General features: G+C 39.9%; 1 protein-coding gene across 9 annotated transcripts in view; it reads right to left on the minus strand.

Annotated features, from left to right (window-relative positions):
• The window catches only part of wdr17 (WD repeat domain 17), a 42935-nt gene that overhangs the window by 11605 nt on the left and 10312 nt on the right, over positions 1 to 21018 (minus strand). For all 9 annotated transcript variants that reach the window (XR_003928400.1, XM_030054562.1, XM_030054553.1 and 6 more), the window contains exons 3-19: positions 20254 to 20437; positions 17479 to 17709; positions 15165 to 15275; positions 13864 to 14004; positions 13191 to 13313; positions 10983 to 11170; positions 9745 to 9913; positions 9482 to 9573; positions 9242 to 9324; positions 9020 to 9106; positions 8493 to 8657; positions 5823 to 5938; positions 4449 to 4535; positions 3627 to 3776; positions 2828 to 2958; positions 2325 to 2450; positions 2043 to 2198 (exon numbers count right to left, since the gene is read on the minus strand). Coding sequence is in view for 8 of the 9 variants with exons in the window: in XM_030054562.1 (XP_029910422.1) it covers positions 2043 to 2198; positions 2325 to 2450; positions 2828 to 2958; positions 3627 to 3776; positions 4449 to 4535; positions 5823 to 5938; positions 8493 to 8657; positions 9020 to 9106; positions 9242 to 9324; positions 9482 to 9573; positions 9745 to 9913; positions 10983 to 11170; positions 13191 to 13313; positions 13864 to 14004; positions 15165 to 15275; positions 17479 to 17709; positions 20254 to 20437 (2340 nt within the window). In the remaining variant the exon portion in view is untranslated. The remainder of the gene's footprint in view (positions 1 to 2042; positions 2199 to 2324; positions 2451 to 2827; positions 2959 to 3626; positions 3777 to 4448; positions 4536 to 5822; positions 5939 to 8492; positions 8658 to 9019; positions 9107 to 9241; positions 9325 to 9481; positions 9574 to 9744; positions 9914 to 10982; positions 11171 to 13190; positions 13314 to 13863; positions 14005 to 15164; positions 15276 to 17478; positions 17710 to 20253; positions 20438 to 21018) is intronic.

The following is a 21018-nucleotide window of genomic DNA, read 5'->3' on the forward strand; positions in this document are numbered from 1 at the left end:
TAGTATTTAACTCAGTAACAATATTGTATCCGTTGAGTTTCACAAGTGAGGCAATGTAGATCGCTGACTTTTAACTTTGTATCAGTCTTGTACTAGTTACAGTTAGGCGTTGGGTAAGACTGATATAAAGTTGATACTTTGTTGCATATTAAAATTGGATTGGGCAGTCCAAACCAGCAATTTTTCAGGTTTCAGGATAGGCATCAACCAACTTCTAACCATAGCTCCTCTTAAGTTTTGAACAGCATCCACTCTGACCCTGTGTCCGCTACTTATGCCTGGAAACAGCAGAAGCTTGTTCAGAGGTGAGTTTTGAAATCATTCCTCACTGTCTGCTCAGGATTTACCAGGTCTGTCTGGCAATCCCCTGCCACCTGCTGCAACTCTCCACCATATGGCCAGTTGACAGCTCAGTCTCGGAACATCCAGAACATATGGCCTCAGGTCTGAGGTGATTATATACCTTTGGACGAAGAACTGTTTTGTATACTTATAAGTTTGTCTTCAAACATATTTGCTGTGTTCAAAATGGCTCACTTGTTCAGTCATTCAGTATTCACTATATAGTGTTTGTCATACAGTGACAGCATGGGGAACAACAACAAAAATACTTCTTCCTTGGTAAGAAACAATGGCTTCTCTGTATCAGTGGTCTGATACAGACCACACAGTGGTCTGTATCAGACCACTGTGTGTTCAGTGCATTTTGGGTATCTTCTAACTGAACACAGACAATTCAAGCACTACATCAAAATGGGTGATACCTTACACGGAGGAATATATAGTGGATAGTGGGTGAATTTGAACCAGCCGTTGTTTGTCACAGAAAAACCACTTCTACCCCAATAACAACATACAGTGCAGAGGTTCAGATCAGCATGACTGTTCTTCCCAATCATGGCCTTCCACTTTCTAAGTCATCTGAACAGGGGCGGCTGGCCCATAGTGGGCGATAGTGCATCGCCCTCCAAAAGCCAAACGAAAAAAAGAGAGAAAAAAGAGTTTATTTTGCCGGTCTAGGTCTTAATATTATTGTCCAATCAGCAGCCTGAATATCGCTGTGACAACAGCAGCCTGAATGTCACTCTCCAACCAGCAGCCCCGCCCCCTTGGGGCGATCTCGGTCAGATTGAAAATTGTCCCAGGCGCTCTCATAGACTTACATGTTGAGATTTTTTTTTTCACATTTTGGACCCTACAGTTCATTTCTATGGGCCCTGGGAGGGCTTGCCCCAACGTGATTTCGTCATACACACTGATGCGTGCGCGGACGATACGTGCAGCGCGCAGATGCATTGGGCAGGAGACCGCAGGATGAACATGGCTACGAACTCCAGCAACTCCATCATTTCATTCTGCTGTGATTTCAGTGATTTCATGGGCAAACTAGTAGATGACAATGTATCTGTACAGTGGAAGTGTTTTTATTGTGGAACCAAATTTATTGTATTTGAGGCATTTAACTTGATATAGCTATACAAAAATAGGGTTAGGATTAGGGTGTTGCCATCTAAGAATGGAATCGCGGAATTAGCCAAATAAAACCGAATCTATTTTTAACACGGAATATTGCGGAATTTGACATAATTTGAATGAAATGCTGTTTTTGTGTGGAATATGAACATATGTCTGGCAAAGGCAAAGAAGATTTCCAGACTACAGCAGCGCACTGACATAGATTGTGTAACAAAGCGAAGAGTTGCCACTCCGCTCTATTTTCACTGGCTAACAGCAGTACACTTGCTTAGCTTGTCTATTCAGAGAAGAGGTATCACTTCGGCTTATTTTTCAATCTATGTTATCACATGCATACTACTGCTCATTCATTGGTAGCTGAATTGTTAGGTCTGTTTGATAAATAATTTACATTTTTAAAATAATAATAATTTAATATATTGTTAAATTATTGGAGTCAAACTGAACTGTTGTTAGATTCTTCTCTGGAACTCAAAGCCATGGTCAAAGAACTGTGTTTAGTTTAATATCATATACTTTCTGGGGAAGGACATACACACACACATACACACACACATACACCCTACCTGTCCTAACTCCACCATTAATTCACAGTATCGCTGGATCTGTCCCAGTCTCAGATGGATATCTGCTGCTTCTTTGAGCCTCTCCTCTTTACTGGGTGCTCCGATGCCTCCTCCAAATTTAGACATCTTGACTATAGTAAGCTCCTGGGCCTCAGACTAGAATAGAATAGAATAGAATAGAATAGAATAGAATAGAATAGAATAAAAAAAAACATGCCCCCTGTTGTGTATTGCTTGGCTGGGATTGCACTTGAGGGTAGATGCTTGCTTACAGTGACTTACAGTTTTAAATCTCAGCAAGTGTTTCATGTGCATGACTCCCTTGCTGTAGCTGGGTGGCAGTAGTGAGTCATCTTGTCCATTGATAACTGACACCAAGTCCCACAGGTTACTACTGCCTCCAGGAGGCTGGCAGAGAATACAAAATCAGATAAATATTTGCATGAATATACATACACATGCACACACACATACACATACACAGTTTGATGTCAGATAATTCTAATCACCAATTGTGCTGTTAACAAATAAAATGTTAATTAAGTCCTGCGATGTCAGAAAATGTTTTCTGTTAGTCGTGCCTTAGACCTTCACCAATATGAAATAACTCGTCAGTCAGTGACATCAGTGCATGCATTCTGTTTCTATAGTTGTAACATTTTTGTGGGTGGGTTGAGCACTAAGACAAAATGAAGTATTAGTTCTGAGCAGTTTAAGCACATTAGCACACTACCTATTGTCCACCAAACACTGCTACTGACAAATTAGTATTCAAATGTAGTAACCGAAAAGCACTCAGAGAACCAGCGGAGCTTCTTGACCCTGACGTCTGTGTTCAGTTTGTCCAGTTCTTGTTTGATGTCTCTGGATACTTTGCCACAGAGGAGGGGGGATGAGCCAGGAACCATAGCTCTGTCTGGAGACAAATAGAACATCTCAGGTTAAAAATAAAACATTTTGAAAGCCTTTCACCTTCTTAACAAAGTTTACTTTATTTCTTTCTCTTTTTTTGTTTTATAATTTTGGGTAATTTTCATGTCTTTTGGTAATTTTCTTATAATTTCATGTAAATATATATTTATAATAATTCCAGTATTTGATATGATAATAGTTATCTTGCAAATTTTCCTTTACAATTATTTCTTGATAATGTTTGAAAAGGTTTCTGCTTTTTCTTCTTTTTTTCTTCTATTTTTTAATATCTTAATTAATAATAAATCTTTTAATAAAATAGTTACAGATTTATTTTATTTAAATTTATTTTTGTCATTTTCTGGTAGTTTTATTGGAGCTTTTTGCTAATTTCATACTATTTTTTTTCCTGGTTTTTGCTCATTACCTTTTTCCTGTTTGTGAGAGAAATCAAGTGAATTTGCTCAGGTTGTTTAAACACAACACTTTGCGCACTGATCCCATATCACTGATTATGTTTTGATACATAATTTTAATAATTATAAAACATTTTTGTGTAATTTTTAGATTTTTTTCCTCAGGATTTGCTCAGGTTTTAATAGGTTAAATAAGCGTTATGAATAGAATAGAATAGAACAGAACAGAACAGAATAGAATAGAATCTGCCCTTACCACTGTTTCCTATGACCTTGTCCCATGGCATGTCAGACAGTATGTTGAGCAGCAGTGGAGAGATGAGAGGTGTGAGAGACCACAGCCTAACTGTACTGTCTCTGCTACAGCTGGCCATAGTAAATGGACGACTGGGATGACAAGTTAAACCTAGAGAGAGAGAGAGAGAGAGAGAGAGAGAGAGATGAGTAAAATAAATAGATTAAATACTCTGGCAACAGAAAAAGTTACTTTCCTTTTAGGAGACATGGAGGAGCACAATGTTATTATTGACAACAACAATAAATAAATAAATAATTTTCAAATGACATCTTTAATTCAATAACCTTTTTAATTAATTTCATAGTTTTCAACACTTCTTATCTCATAGAGTATGGACTCTCTCATTGTCTATGTTCCTGGATCTGCCTGTCAGCGACCTGAACACTGCCTTGCCGGACCACTGTCTGCTTTGTTTGCCTGTATTAGTAAAACTTGGATTACATTTGATTTCAGGTGATTTAAAAGATGTCACTGACATCAAAGCTGTCAAACAGGGCACATCAAAGCCACGCCCCACTTTGGCCAATCTGTGTGAAAAGTTAGTCAGTTCTTCTTTGCCTTATGTCAACCCTTCCACAAAATTCAGTACAAGTTTATTCATAGCTTTTAGAGATATTCTGCTAGCAAACAAACAAACAAAGAGACAAGCGGAATGGGGCAAAAACATCACTTTTGTCCAATTCCTTTTGCAGAGGTAATAAATTCTCCCAGTGTTTCCTCATCCCATCTGATCAGAGAAGTTAATGTAAGCCAGATAACATGCTGGAGGGTTGCTCTTACCATAGACATCAGCTCCATGATCATAGACTGTATCTAAACATGTTCCATCCCTTGTATCCCACACTCTGATTGTATAATCCCAAGAACCTGCAATATATGACATCATCATAAAAAAATATTAAAAACATTATATCACATTCTGACACTACAGTATCACCAACCTAACACTGTGTCATGAACCTCAATCAGAAAAAAAAATGTCATTTGTCTTCACAACATGCATATTTTTATTGTTGTAAAATGGTAACAAATTACCTCAGTAAGCCCTTAATGGCATATGGTAAATTATCTTCCTCAATCTATTTTAAAATGATGATATTTTACTGTATAATATTTCACTGTATATCAGAACTGAATATCAGTTAAAGTGTTTTAGACCTGGACCCTATTGCGCACATATTTCCATCATATTAACTGATTCTGACCCAAATCTTTTCAATTCTTTGACTATTGGGAAATTTGAGATTTGTTTTCCTGGGGGGAGCTCTCCTGCGCACTTCTGTACAGCCAATGGATACTCCAAAAATAAACCCCAAAGTCTCCCAAAGCATTTCTTTTTCTACCCCATTGATTGTATTCTCCACACTGAGACTTGAAAATGAAAATAGTCATGTGCCATTCATATTTCATACGCAAAAAAATAAAATAACATTCACAAATAAAAACGAATATTTTAAAAAATACTGTAATTACTGTAATTTTAAACCAGGACCAAAAAGTAGGGTCTCAGATTCTTTTTAAAAACTCCAACATTTACTGTATTACACTCGAGCAGCACGCTAGCTATAAGCAGAATCAGAAGCATCTTTTGGTGTTCACTGTTGTAGAGCATGGTCTTTACCTGCTCTACCTGTTAAGTGTCATGGGATAACTTTTGTTGTGATTTGACGCTATATAAATAAAGATTGATTGATTGATTGACTGACTGACACCTTGCTGTTTGTTTTTCTGTTTTAATTTATTTCTCCTGTAAGGTGACCTTCCATTTTTCAGAAAGGTGCCAAACAAATAAAATTCATTATTATCATGATCAAGGTGGCTCGTGATAAACCAATGTGTCAATATTTCTGTTGTCACTAAAAAGTTCTAGCCATACCGATACACTTATGGTGATCGAAGGCTGTTTTAGGGGTATACTTAAAATATCACTTTATGCCTTTTATTTTATCACCTAATAGCACCATAAGTTTAAGGAAATTTTGCCCTATCCAGTTTTCATTGTTATTAATACTAGTTGTATTAATGACCAGAGAGTCAAATGGGAGATCATCTGGCAAGTTATGTATAAGATAAATGAGATTATTGCCCTTTACACAGTCATTATCATATTATGACTTAATCACTTAAATGTCAGTGTATTTTAAGTAACAGCACCTGAGATTAGGAGGTAAGGAACCTCCGTGTTCCACATCAAACCTCTGACTGGAGCTGTATGACCACCCAACACATTGATACATGCATCCTGGGTATAGTCCCATATACGAACAGTACTAGACAAACAGAAAGAGAGGGAAAGATTAGAGATTGACAAAAGATAACATCAACAAAAAGATAGAATTCATGAGATAGAGATTTCGGGCTCTAGTTTCGCAGACCGGGCGAGGCGGGGGCGCAGCACAGCTGCGCTTCGCCAACTGGGTGTGGCCAAGGGGATTTTGCAAGTTTGGCACACTGTGCGCGGTGGCGCAAGTACTCCGCTGTCCCTCCTACCGGCGGAAGGGAGGAGAGAAGGCGTAGAGTGGGTTTGACACAGCCGATTGACTTTAAACCAATCAAATGAGTCCCTGTCCTCGCCTTTAAAATGCGCTGCACGAAGGCGTAATGAAGGTTTACACAATTGACAAGGAGGTCTACTGCCGCAGGCAAGGAGGAGCCGGTGTAGTGGAAGTTTGGCTGACCGGTGCACAGTGCGCACACGTCACCAAAACCTCACAGGCAGGTGTCCAGAATGTCAGGCACATTAACAATCCAATAAATACAGACGAAAAACACTATTCAATGCTACTATCTCAATCAGCACATACATTTATCTCCATATTGACTGTCCTGTCACAACTGATGTCAGATCAAAGGAGATTGGCACCGTTTGTGCTGATTGTGAGGTTTTGGTGACATGTGCGCACTGCGCGCTGGTCAGCCAAACTTCCACTACACCGGCTGTGATCCGCCTTGCGCTGAAAGTAGACCTGGTTTCAGATGGAGAGCTTTTGGCGCACCTCGGTGAAGCCTTTTGGCACGAAACTGTCACTGCGCCAAGCTGAATCTGTCGACACCTCCCCCTGCTGCAACGCCACTCCCATCTCAGCGCACGTCGGTCTGCCAAACTACCAAACTGTGCGTGCCTCAGGTTGCGATGCTCGAAACTAGCTCTGCGCGGGGTTCGCCTCACTGTGCCACCTTGCGCTGCACCGGAAAACTAGAGCCCTTCAACTTGTTTTATTTCACCTTTGACTGAACAGGCAAAGAAAAATGCAAGAGAATAAATGACAGCTAAGCACTACAACTGGAAAACTGGAAGATTCATCTGCAGGGTGCACTCTCACTAAACGAGACGTCCACTCAAAGACATTCGCATTAGCTGCGTCACTCAAAGATACATCTAACCCTATCTAAAGCCCTAGCCGTAATCTTAAAATTAGTGCCTTTGAGTGACGTACTGTTGAGTGAGTCTGTAGCCTACAGCTTGACAAGAAGGGATATGCAGCGAAGACACTAGTGGTATTTGTATCTGAGTATTTGCTGTTTTTATTTATATTCTGATAAAATTTGAAAGCGGTAGACTTACATTGGCCTAAACTGTGCATTCAATAAACCGAACAATAAACATGCTGAGACACAATGTACAATGGTCATCTTAACCTTCTAATTTACACTTGAACCAAATTAAACCAAATGACTAATAAACTAATAAAACAAGTCAACTACTGACATAACCACATTCCACTCCATGGACTTTGTGAACAAAGTCCAAGGTATGAGGCTGGACCTGGAGGAACCCATGGTTTCCCTTAGATGTGACCTCATTACTCACTTGCATTCCTAGTAGAGAAGCAGTGGAAACTGCAAGACAACGCTTACTACAGGACAACACCTTGGAGAGTAGAACCAACCCCACCCCACCTCTGCCTGAACACCACCTATTTCCACTGCAACAAGGAGTTTTACAGACAAAATCATGGCTGCGCAATGGAGTCACCAGTATCTCCCATTGTGGTCAACCTCTACATGGAAGAAGTGGAGAGCAGAGGTCTGAAGTCCTTCAGAGGAACATCACCAAGTTTATCTGAGAAACTCAGGAGGATTACCAAGCACCTGAAAGAAAAGGGACACCCCTTTGAGGACCACAATGCCCACATCTTGGATACAGAGGACAAATGGTTTTATAGAGGAGTGAAAGAAGCGATCTATGTCAAGACAGAGATGATTTTTCTATCTTGACATAGATCGCTTCCTGTCAGACACCATCTGTCTCCGATTTACAACACTGTCCTGTCATCCCTTCCCAGGAGGTTGAACCACACAACCTTGACCTCTTGTGACTCCAGTGACAACCATTCACTCCTGGAAGACCCTAATAACCGCAATTCACTCCTGGTAACTCCATCAGTACTAACAACGGTCATCACAACAGGAAGGAGCACTAACCATCCAGTGGATTCAGAGACCTGGATAACATCCTCACACAGGTTAAATTCCTGTGACTCTCCACCAGTCTGTCAGAACTGGGGAAGCTTCTTGGATGAGTACAAATAGTCCAGTTGATCTTGATTCAACCCTATGACTTCTACTACACTGCTACTGCTACTGTAACAACTATAAGACTATACAAAAGAAAAAGCCTCAAATCAAAAATGGAGTATTGAAGCTTATGTGTTCGCACTTGAATTCAACTTTTAGCTCAGTTTTTACAGATTAAATCCTTGTATTATTTTCCAACAATATTCTTTTCCAACATCACCAGTAGTCCTAAAGTATTATAAAGTGAGTGAGTAAAAGCATATGTTTAGTGTAATTACATGTTTATATTGATACTTTTATACCTACCCATCATCTGATCCAGAACACAGTATTCCCTCTCTGAGTGGAGACCAGCGGACATGGAATACTTTGGCCAGGTGACCAGTGAATACCTTCAGAGGCTGATCTGAGCTGGTGGCCAGGTAGTAGACACGAACATTTTTATCCTCACAGCCTGTAGCTATCATATCCCTAGAAAAACAGAGAAACAGAGCTAGGGAAATATGTGTAAAATTATGGCCAGTCTCGTTCACACGAGTTGTAGTTTCTGTAACATTTCGTATCTGTTCTAATATGTGGCTTATTAGCAAAACAATTCAATAATAATGATAATTTGCTGTTATTATTAGACTGTAGTTATTAGACTAATCCTGTCTAGCAATCGTGAAGTCAGTGTCCATCATTCATGGAATCAAAGTAGGACATCTCAGCTTCTCACAAAATTAGAAACTGACAATAACTGTTTGTGTTTAACAACCATACCATATAAATTAATTTCAATTGAATAGAAAGGCAGATATACAGAAAGACAGTTGCATGGATTGATGCCTCACTTGTTGTTCTGACTCCAGTCACAGCCAAATACAGCAGCAGGATGTTTGTACTTGTGGAGGATTTTACCATCAATGGTCCGGATGATACTGTAATCAGAGCAATATAAAACACAGACTGCAACTCAAGACACAAAAAATCTGACTGAAAGAGAAATGTATTTTTTTTTTCATCTAAATCTTTTCTAAATCCGAAAGTGTGTCAGGACAAATCAGGGCACTGACCAGAATCCATCCCCACTACAGGTGGCAATCCGTTTTGAGTCCTTATGGCTCCATGATATACAGAATATACCATTCTTACCATGCTAGAGAGAGAGAAAATAAAAATAAAAATAAATAAAGTGAAATTCCCAGAGGTCGCTGGGATTCATCAGGTTAGGTAGTGGAGATGATATCAGATCTTTAACGTATACCTTAACAGATAGCATGGATGGGTTATACTATATTTATAGTAACAATAACCTCATTAAAACGGGTGATCATCTTTCCTTTCTTGACGTCCCAGATGAAGGCTCCGTTACGGGAAGTGGCCCCAGCAATGCAGTTAAGGTCTCCTTTAAAAAAAACAACCAACCAACACACACACACACACACACACACACAACAAACAGAGATCAGCAACTTTCATTTGAATCATGAATAATAATGTTGTTTTTATAGGAATCAAGCGATAACCTCTCCTATCTGTGTGTGTGTGTGTGTGTGTGTGTGTGTTTGCATCCTACCAGGAGCCCACGACAGGGAGTAGACCACCCCTTCATTGCCTGGGGAGGTGTAGACAGCTGTTAATGTGTTTGTATCCCAGACTTTGATGGTCCCGTCAAAACTAGCTGTGGCCAGTAGGTTGGGATCATCTGGCTTAAATTTACAGTCGAAGATGGTCTCTACATGACCCTGAACACAATATAGAAAGACAGATATATGGAGGATTATAATGTGAACTCTATATGTATAGATCAACTGTAACAGGTTTTGCTAAGTCCTATGTATTGGCTTCCATTGCATAAAAGCATAGAGTATTGTTAGAAAGTTTAAATAATAATAATACTAAATATTAGCGTAATGACTTCAATCACTAATAACTCACTCATCATGAATAAATGGTGAAAATTTCAAGTTTATTCAGAAACCTTTTTAGCACATTACAGTTTCAAAGGCGGATGGAGCACCATTCCTCCACAAGATCCTGTACATAGAGAAGAATTCTGCAGTAGGGCGGCAGTGCATAAGGCCTTCCCTACAAAGACAAATGCCCATTTGAGCATTCATTGAGTGGCACTGGTCTTCCGAAATGTGGAAAAAAGTGATGTGGTCAGATGAGTCGTTCTTCACCGTATTCCAGATAAGTACTGGATGCTTGTGTAGTGTACATCAAGGGCATGCTACAGTACTGAATGCTGGACCCCTATAGTGAGGGGTCCGCTGGCTCTGTTATGCTGTGGGGGGCACTTTCCACTTCCACTCTCCTTAGAGGGAAGGCTCACTACAAATCATTAGTTATTCTGTGTGACTGCCTTTATCCTATGATGAAACATACTCTCACTGAATTATGTTATGAGGATGAAAAGTGCGTAAATCATGTGCTATTGCCTTTGCACTCACCATATCTCAACCCTCCACACATACGGGAGATTATAAACAAACATGTCAGTTCACCAGCATCATCAAAACACCAATGGAGGAGGGAATATCTTTTGCAAGAATGGTGCTCCATCCCTCCAGTACAGTTACAGAGACATGTGGAATCTATGCCAAAGAGCACTGACTTGGCGCCCATTTTGAAAACTCAGGGTGGGAGACTACGTGAAGAGTGGTAACGGCCAGCTCTGTGCACTTCATTTCACAGATTCACACCAAAAAACTTTAGAAACTAATGTATCTCAAGAATCCACAGTGTTTATCATTATCCATATATACACATCTATCTACCTAGCTATCTATTAAAAAGGATATTAAGATATACCAAGTCTCGTAGGAAGTCCCATTTCTTGGCGCCCATGTCATAGAGTCCAACCCCTCCATCCATGAAGCAGCAGACAGCATGGCCCGGGGGCAGAGAGAAGGACTGATTTTGAGACAGGTTTGGCGGGGGGACTGCCTCACTGGTGGAACTGGTGTACTGACTCTTACTGGGAGAACAGGCACTAAGAGCTATGGAGACAGATGAGACAGAGGAGGGAAATCAGGATGTTGTGTAATTTAACAAATCTGTAGCAGAGAATTTCATGGTCACACGAACACAAACTTGACATTTCTGTATATTTCTTTTTTCTCTCTCTTATTTCTTGACATTTCTCTTGACAAACCTTTGACTCATATCGTTACTTACTATATACGAGATATGAGCCAAGCACATTCTTATGATAATCAGATACATATCTGTAAAACAAGAACCAACAGTCATGATTGTATGATCAAAGTCCAAAATATAAATTCACAGAGCTCCTATAAACAGTCCCCATGGAAATACAGGCACCCCGCCTGCAATAGGGATAACGGGGTCCCCTCCTGGAGCCAGGCCTCCCAGGCCTGGTGGCTGGACTTGTCATGCAGTCCAGGTGGGCTCAGCCCAAATGAGCCATGAGGGGCTGCTGTCCCACGGACCCACTACCTGTGACAGGAGGAGTTGAGGCCAGGTGCGAAGCCACACAGATGGAAGGTTGGGGGTGAAGGCCCCGGAGGACTGGACTTACAGTGCAGAAACTTGCTTTTGGCATGTGAGATGCCACCTCTTTGGGAGGAAAAGAGCTCAAGCCATAGCTGAAGCTGGGGCAAGAGGTCGAGCAATACCAAGTAAATATAGTCGGGCTCACTTCTGTACACAACCTTAGCTCTGGAAACAAACTCCTGAATGGGGGTTGGGCTGTTTTTCTCCAGGGTTGCCCAGGGTAAGAGGTGGTGAGCAGGTATGGGGTTACCTGTTAGCGCCCAACTAAGCACCACTGTGTTGGAGTTTGTCCTGGTGAAGGAGAGAGTCCCCTCACTGTGACTTCAGGTTGCAGTTCAGCACACACTCTGAGCTGCGATTCAGCATATACGACATCACGAGCATGAGGCCTTTCTAGAGGAACTAAGAAGTATCCTAGTGAAGGCCCCATCTGGGAACTCTCTACTGGAAGACTTCAACGCTTCCACCAGCTGTGATGGGGAAACTTGGAGGGGGGTGATTTGGATGAAGAGCCTACCTGACCTGAACCCAGGAGGTGCTTTGTTGTTGGACATCTGTGGAAGTCATGAATTGTCTGTAACACTGTTTGACATGAAGCTTGAAAATACACCTAGTGCCTAGGCCAGTGCTTGATCAACATTGTAGTCATCTTATCAGACCTATGGCCGTATTTTCTGGACATTCAGGTGAAGAGACAGGCAGTGCTTTCATCACTGATCACCACCCGGTGGTGAAATGGATCAGATAGTGAGGGAAGCTGCCGGACAGACCTGGTAAACCCAAGTGTGTAGTGAGGGTGAACTGGGAACATCTGGCTGAGAACTCTGTCTGGAAGGTCTTCAGCTCACACCTCTGGAGCACCTTGATCCCAATGGAGGTTGGGGACATGGAGTCAGAATGGACCCTGTTCAAAACCTCCATTATTGGTCAGACAGTCATCAATGCTTATTGTGGTAGCCATTGATGAAGGAGGCTGACAAGTGGTCATGTGTAGCCACTTGTTCAGGAAGGCCATGGCAGGCACCATGACATTCTGTACAATACTACACCCATATTTGTTGCAACAAACATTTTTTTTTGGTTGAATCAAATGAAATGTGACTGTCTGTTAGGCTCTCTTTGAGGACTTAGGAGCAATGCTACCCTGCCACAATAGAGGGACCAGAGGAGCCAAATCCAATGAAGCATGGTACCAGAGGAGGAAGCAGAACCTAAGGTGTTATGGATTAGAAGCAAAAAGAGATATCATTGTGAAGAAAAAGAGTAAGATAATGATATATTTAGGAACAAATGAAAAACTCTAATCCATAATTTGTTTTCTGCTTCAAAAGTAAAGGCAATGCTTAGCGTGGAAAATAATTTGATGCTAATTTGGTGAGGTTTTGGAAACAACAACTTTGTGGCAGCTCCCTCAACTCTGACAGCAAGTGTACATTTCTCTGTACTCTAAGCTCGCAAAAATCCAAATTATTATTATTATTTTTTATTTATCTTGAATCATACCTTTCTTGGCAGGAGGGGAGTTGAGGACATGCAGAGCATGAAATCCAGTTTTTTTCAATTTGAAGTTGTCTAGAGGAGTGGAGCGAGATACATTCCATATTCTCAGTACTCCAACCTGGGAGTCTGATGGAGAAACAAAGACAAAAATTAGATCCAAAGGAGTGGAGGGAGAAACAGTCTGAGAGAAAGATAAAAAGAAATTAGATTGGTTATCCTCAGCATAACAAGCTGGAAACTTATTTTACTTATGCTTTTGCACTTTTACAAACCTGATTACTGTACACATGGATTGAGATACAGTTACACAACTCTCCACACACATTTGCAAATAATTCTACACATCTGCACATAACATCTGCAAGTTTACTTTTGCAAGAGACTCATGCTGGTTACACAACATTTCATCTATGTATCTGCATCAGATTGATGTGTGCAGAATTGAGCAGCACTTAAAATCAGCACCACACTCATCAACTTAGCTTCACATGAAACAACACAGAAGTCCTGCTGCCTTCGATTAGCTACAGAATCCAAAATTCTAAAAATACTGAAAATGTTGAATGGAAAGTCTAACCTTCAGTGGTGAACATACCCAGGTAGAAGGGCACCTTGCTAAGGAGACCACACACACACACACACACACACACACACACACATGCTCCATGCTTCTCACCTCCAGTGATGAACATGCCTGGTGCAGAGGGAACCCAGGCAAGACACTGAACTGAAGCAGCAGCTGAAGGGAAGCAGAAGGAGGTGATACAAGCCAATGCTTCACTGTCCACCAGCCTGATACCATTATGGAGGTTGGACACTAGAGGGAGACAAAGTGAAGAAAAGAAGACATATTGGGCCAATGTCTCAAAATGCTAGCCTTGTACATTTAGGGATTGACTGTAATAAAAACAATAAAATAATGTGAACTATGTGGAGGCTGGAACAGCTAAGCAAAAGCTATGCGTTTCTTCTTTTGTCTTCAGTTTCTGCTTGTGGGCAGTCTCAACTATTACCACCTTCTAGGATCTTATGGAATGATTTGCTGTGCTACTAAACTAAATTTACCACTTGTGCTAAGAGCCAGATGTGTAGTTGACTTAGCTCCACAACATCTCTGTGAGACTCAAGAATAAATCCTGGCATCCCACCGTTGCTTTCTCGGACAACACGACTCAGGTGGTAGAGAGGTCGTCTACTAATTGGAAGGTTCCTGGTTCAATCCCTGCCTGCTCCAGAGGGTGTGTTGAAGTGTCCTTAAGCCATAGCAACTGTCTAGCAATGCCTTAGCAACCATCAGGAGCAACACACAAGCAACTACCCAGAACACCATAGCAACTGCATAACACCCCCAGACACAATAGCAACTGCCTAGCAAGCCCTAACAATCACTCATAACACCATCACAACCATCTAGCAAAACCCTTAAGCACCATAGCAACCACCTAACAACGCCTTAACAGCCATCAGGAACACCATAGCGCCTGTCTAGCAAGGCCGTAGCATCCACCCAGCAACGTCCTAGCAACCACCCTAGACTACCATAGCAACTGCCTGCAAACAGCATAGCAACCACTCAAAAGACCACAGCAACTGCCTAGAAAACGACCTGAAAATCCATAGTAACCACCTGCCAATGTCCACAGCAACACTTTAGCAAAAAAAAAACATGAACTAAACACACCACCACCTATAAATGGTATGGCAAAGGGATGGTAGTTGCATGGTCACACGTTTGGTAACAAGAGCATTTAAAGTTTTTTCAGAACCTTTTGCCAATACCAGTTATAATAATCATCATCATCATCATCATCATCATTATTATTCTTGTTATTGTTATTGTTATTATTATAAGTAGTAGTAGTAGTCGTAGTAGTATTTGTAGTGGAAGTAGTAGTAATAGTAGTAGTTACAAACACCTAAATAATACAGACATATTTACATCACAACTTTAATAATATTGTTAATATTGTGTCCTACCCAGCAAATAGTCAGTTGACAAAGGGTCCCATTCCAGAGCTGTGACCGGGTCCTCCTCATCTGTCCCTTCTAAAGACTCTGGACGCAAGACATGCTTCTGACTCTTGCAACCTAGACAAAGAAGACATGGAGGTTATTAAGTCTGTGTGTGTGTTTACAAGCCAATATACTTCTACTTATACAACACAGTGTGTGTGTGTATGTGTGTGTGTGTGTGTGTGTGTGTGTGTGTGCGTGTGCGTGTGCGTGTGTGTGCTTGTGTGTGTGCGTGTGTAACACATAGATGTTTGGCTCTCTGTTTCTAGTATTATTTACAATGTATAAGCTGAAGTGAATGGTATTTTCCATTAGAATTCATTGGTGAAAATTGAGGCCAATTTGAATTTGTCACTAGATTAGTAGTCCCCATGGAAACTTTATTTCAATAACTAACTAGCAAAAAAAAATCTAGCAACGTTTTTCCATTTTGGCAACAAATCACTACAGGTGATACAGGTTTTCTGCACTTTCTTATCTAAACCAAAGATGCCTATTAATCAAAGTGCTTTTGCACCTCTACACTAAAGGGCAGATTGTGATTAACTTTGATGCCCACGTTCATGCTGCCAAGAGGATGAACCCTGTCAGTTCTGGTGATGTCTTGATCACCTTTTCTATAGCAACACCTTCGAACGTCATATTTACACACTAGACATAACTAAATCTAATTAGGAAATTTATTTATTTATTTATTTATTTTATTTAAAAGGGACAATGCATATTAATAATAATGTAAATGTGAATATGCTAGATTTAGCCAAAGGCTACTTTCCATCTACAGTCCCTGGCAGGTCAGAAGAAATAACATTATAATGACAACAATACAAATGATATATACAAAAAATTAACAACACGATAAAAGAACTGGACAACTGACACACACCAATGACAGTAACTAAAAACACTGAGAGGACACATAAAATCTTGAATATAACATTAGTGTTGACAGATCTGGTTTCTTTTCAGCCACTTTTTCAGATTGACATTAAAAATGTTAAATGTGGTACAGTCTCTTATTGGAGCCAGAATCTCATTACAGACCTCAGTACCTTTGACTGATAACACCTGTTTACTGAAAGCTGTGTGTCTAAGTGGTACTGTACAGTCACCTCTACTGGAGGCTCTCTGGGCTCTCTAGGCCCTCTAGTGGATCTGAACATAATGAAAGCACCCAATGACGGTGGAGCAAGTCCATGCAAGATCTTATATACAGAGCAAGCAAGTTTAAACTTTTTAAAATTATCAAAACTTAAAATATTATATTTCCTGAGAATAGGGCAGTGATGGGAAGAAAAGGATTTCCTATCCAATACTTTTACAGCTTTTTTGTAGAGAGATTCTATCGAGATTCTATTTTAGCATACTTAAGTTTGCCAGTGACCAGTTGGTGATACAATATTCTATATGCGGAAAAATCATACAATGAAGAAACATTTTTGCAGCCCTCTCTGGAAGTAACGGCCTGATATGCCTAAAATTGTTAAGATTAAAATTTACCGTTTTGCATAATTTTTAACATGTTTTTTGAAGGTTAAATTTGAGTCAAGGGTGACACCAAGATATTTAAATTCATGTACAAACTGGACCTCCTCACCTTTTAGAAATATATTTGAACTTGACCCCACTTTTCGACGCTTTGAGAATACCATATAGACAGTTTTTTTGAAATTTAGAAGAAGATTTAGAAGACGACATTACTTGGTGAGCCACTTGTCTATATTTCTATATTTGGTGAGTCATTCATACTTCCCATAGGAAGATTCCTCTTTCTATTTTACATTGATCATAAAGGCTTGTAGTAACAGCTGAAGTCACCCATAGAGGGGACAAATCATTCATCTATAACTCTGTCTAGTTAAAATTCAAGTTAAAAACCTAGCTAAAATCAGTGGAAAAAAGGAGATTTCAAATCTTTTTTAAAAGTGGTGAGTGATTCATCAAATTTTATTTGATAATTTTTATATGGCCATTCTGACCCTGAATACTTTTTCCTTATTTTAAGACATACTTTTATTTTATTCAAGTTGCAAAAAAAATGCTGCTTAGAATGCAATAGATAGAGCTAGTCAAACAAACATTTGCTTCTGGGTTTCAAGCATGACCAAACTTAAGCAATGGTCACTGCTTCTCTGGCTAGGAGTGCTCTATGAAGTGCAGAACTTACCAGATATTTCCAGATGTTGATAACAGGAAAAATATAGTTATAAATAGCATGTTTTCAGTGTGCAATTAGTAATGATGTCTGCCATCAATCTGTTAATGTATGAGCTTGTACCTGGTTGAAATATGGACAAACTTCCATCTGTGTGCCCAAACACCAGTTTGCCCTTCTTGGTTGGGTGCCATCTGAAGAGACAAATATCAGAGAGGAAGGAGTGGGCTTCTTTATGCACTGTGACCCCAGGGTCAGGGCCTCCATAGACCCAGATATACAGAGGCCCACGATGGGACACAAAGGCCACTCCATCAGCTGAGTTCCAGCACCAACTGACTGATGCAGGGATGCCTGGGAGTGGAGAAGAAGGAGACATAGTCATAGGCTATAACTGTGAGGACACTGTATTGGCCAACTGTACTGTCATCTCCCTACCCTTAAACAACTGATTGTGTCATGAATATCTGGGAGATAGGACAGGAAGATAAAAGCACACACATGCAAACACATGGAGCCTCACTTTAATTGGACTGTCCATCGTTAATATCCAATATGGTGTCAACTTTGTATGAGCTGAGTTTCATAGTTGAGTCACTACATATTTGGCATCATATCCTGTTCAGCCAATTCAGTGTAAATACTCAACTTTGTATCAGTTGTTTCAGAGCTGATGCTTAACTTCAGATCAACCTGTCCAATGTATATAAATACTTTGTTTCAACAGACCGTTAGTTGATTTATCGACTTTGTATCAGAAATTCATTAAAAGCAATCTTTAGAGTGACGACAGAAGATCCAAAGTCTACCATTAAACAATCTACTTTCTGTCTTCTTCTGTTCTTCCCTAGCACCCCTATAGAATACCATCATTAATTTCAAATCCTGGGGTAAGGTTAGGGTTAAGATTTGGGTCCAGGTTCATAATAATGAGTGGTAAGATACACTGTCTTCAAGTAGGACTTTTTCAAGCGGAAAACTTCCAGAATACGATAGAAGACCCCAGTCTACCATAAAGCAACTCAAGAAGCAGAATCACCCTTTGCATAATTGAAGCACGACCAGGAGACCGCCAGCAGCATCTTCTATTAACACTAGGGGTGTCATTATTTACTGGTATTAATGATAACTGTGATATTTACAAAATGAAATTTTGCTGTTTAAAAATATGCCTATGATAATATCATGTAAATAATTTTAGATGGTTTTGTATACTTATAGTTAGAGACGATGGTTGCGGACTCTCTCTCCACCTATGTACCCTTTTGAGTGTATTTTGAGTGTAATTCATTTGACAAAAAAGAGGGAAAATGCACAATAAACAACATTAAAGATTAATCTGACTCCATACTTCCAGAAGATGATAGAAGATCCAAAGTCTACAATACCCGGGGCAAGGTTAGGTTTAGAGTTAGGGGAAGGTTGAAATTAAATTTTTGCTAAGCTGAATATTACCATTGGACAATTCAAATAACGTTTACTGATCTTCGCAAAATTACTGAGGTATTCTGAAATGTATTTGTCAATTCTCTTTTTGTTATTATTAGCCCTACTTATAGGCTAATGAGGCAATTTTCAACTCAATATTTAAACCTGTCATCACACAGTTGTAGGGAGACACAGCAACATTGCAGTTATACAATGTGCTCTAACCCATAAGAAAATGAACATTTACAAAATGTAGAAACAAAGTGTAGAATAGGTCTAGCACAGGTGTCTTTTACAAGTCAAAGTAACTTGAATGTTACATGTACTACATGAAAGACATTACCAGCATTACTTCTGTGGTGGCCAATGTTATAGCTATACTACATGTGTCTAATACCAAAGTCTTCTTTATACAGTGGTGGAAAAAAGTTTTCGGACACCCTTAAAATTTTACACAATCTCGAATATTATCATGAAATATTTGCGGAAAAATCTTTTTTGTGTTTCAAAAGGTGTGGCTGCATTAGACAGATACAAACAAATACAAATTATATTTTTTTGTTTATTGTTTACAAGAAAAACTAACAAAACTAAAATCTTGACAAATTCTTCTGACCACAGAATCTTCTTCCAGTTCCTGGCTGTCCAGTTCTTGTGTGCCTGGGCCCAACGACGCCGGGCTAACCTCTGTCTCTCATTGATCAGGGGCTTCTTGATAGCCATGATCTAAAAGTCGGCCACGTACAGTGCGGGTGGAACACTGGACACCAGTTTGGTTTGACCACTGCTGCTGAAGCTCCTGTGATGTCATTCGGCGGTTTTGCCTGCACATGTGATCAGGATGCGGTCATTTCTTGCTGAAGAAACCCTTGGACGCCCAGATCTTGGTTTGTCTTCCAAGCTGTTGGTTCGTCTGTGTTTCTGCAGAGTGTATCCAACTGCTGAAGGACTGCATCTGCACTTCCTGGCTATCTGGCGGCAGCTGTACCCTTCCTGGCTGAGAATCTTTATCTTCAGGCGTGTTTCCTGCGTTAGGTTCCTTGTTTTAGCCATTTCTGTGTCTGAAGAACTTTCAAATGTGCTGGCTTTATATAGACATGAAGCTTGGCAACAAAAATTGTGTCTTTTAATAAAAAGAACGACCTTCATCACTGATACCAAAAATGACCCAATACTCAAAATTTCTTATGTATTTTTATGGAACCAATCAATTTTAAGTTTTTAATGGCTTTTTTTAGGATTTGTTTAGTATTTTGGCTGAGACTGTACCAAAAGAAATTTCATTTGAAGACCTAAGAGTGTTTCTTAATGCAATATTTCACAAATGCCTGGGGTGTCCGAAAACCTTTTTCCACCACTCTAAGTTCATGAAAAGCCAGTGATAGCTACACCACATATATGATGCCTATAGTGAAGGTCTATGTGTTATTATGTGTCATTAGTTTATCTGACTATCTGTCACTTATCTACCTTTGGTATTGTCCAGTCTTGCTATAACCTTTTGCTCTGTGACATTCCATATGATGAGCAGGTTATCAGCAGATGCTGATGCAAACAGATCAGGATTGTCAGGACACCAGCTGATGGCTGTTATGGTCTTCTTATGTTCTGACATGATGGATCTCAACTTAAATTCATTGTACTGCTGGTCCAACTATGTGAAGGAGACAGAGACAGAACAAGAGGAACAGAAGGAAGCAAAAAGGCACAGGGAGAAAGAGAAAAAAGTAGATAATTACAGAGACATTTAGCTTGTGCAAAGGTGTAAGTGGACAAAATGAGGAGTTGCCTTGTTTTGCCTTGTGTTTGCTTGGATTAAGAGTAAATTCCACAATGGTATAATCTTAAGAAACTGCTATGTAGTCGTGTAGTGGTACATAAAAAGGTGGGGGAACAATGACCTTAAGTCACTGATCATTAAAAGGCAAACAATCACCAGTGAAACAAAATTCAAATAATGAATGTTGTCAATCATGTGATCATGCGTTCTACATTACATGTTACTTTTTCAAATAAAGTTGATCTTTTTAGTCACTGATGGTGTCCCGTTTCTAGATTTAAATGAACTTAAAAGTACCATGTTTTATAGAACCCTTTTTCCTTGTCCTTCCATTGTCATTTTATTTGATAGCCATGAAAATGTGAAATATGAAACTCTTCCCATCATAGTTTCCTTCTATAAAAATCACATATTCTTAAAATGATATTCTGATTTGGAGCCCTTAAGTGACATGA

This window comes from Myripristis murdjan, chromosome 1, assembly GCF_902150065.1.
Source record: "Myripristis murdjan chromosome 1, fMyrMur1.1, whole genome shotgun sequence".
NCBI classification, from domain to species: Eukaryota; Metazoa; Chordata; class Actinopteri; order Holocentriformes; family Holocentridae; genus Myripristis; species Myripristis murdjan.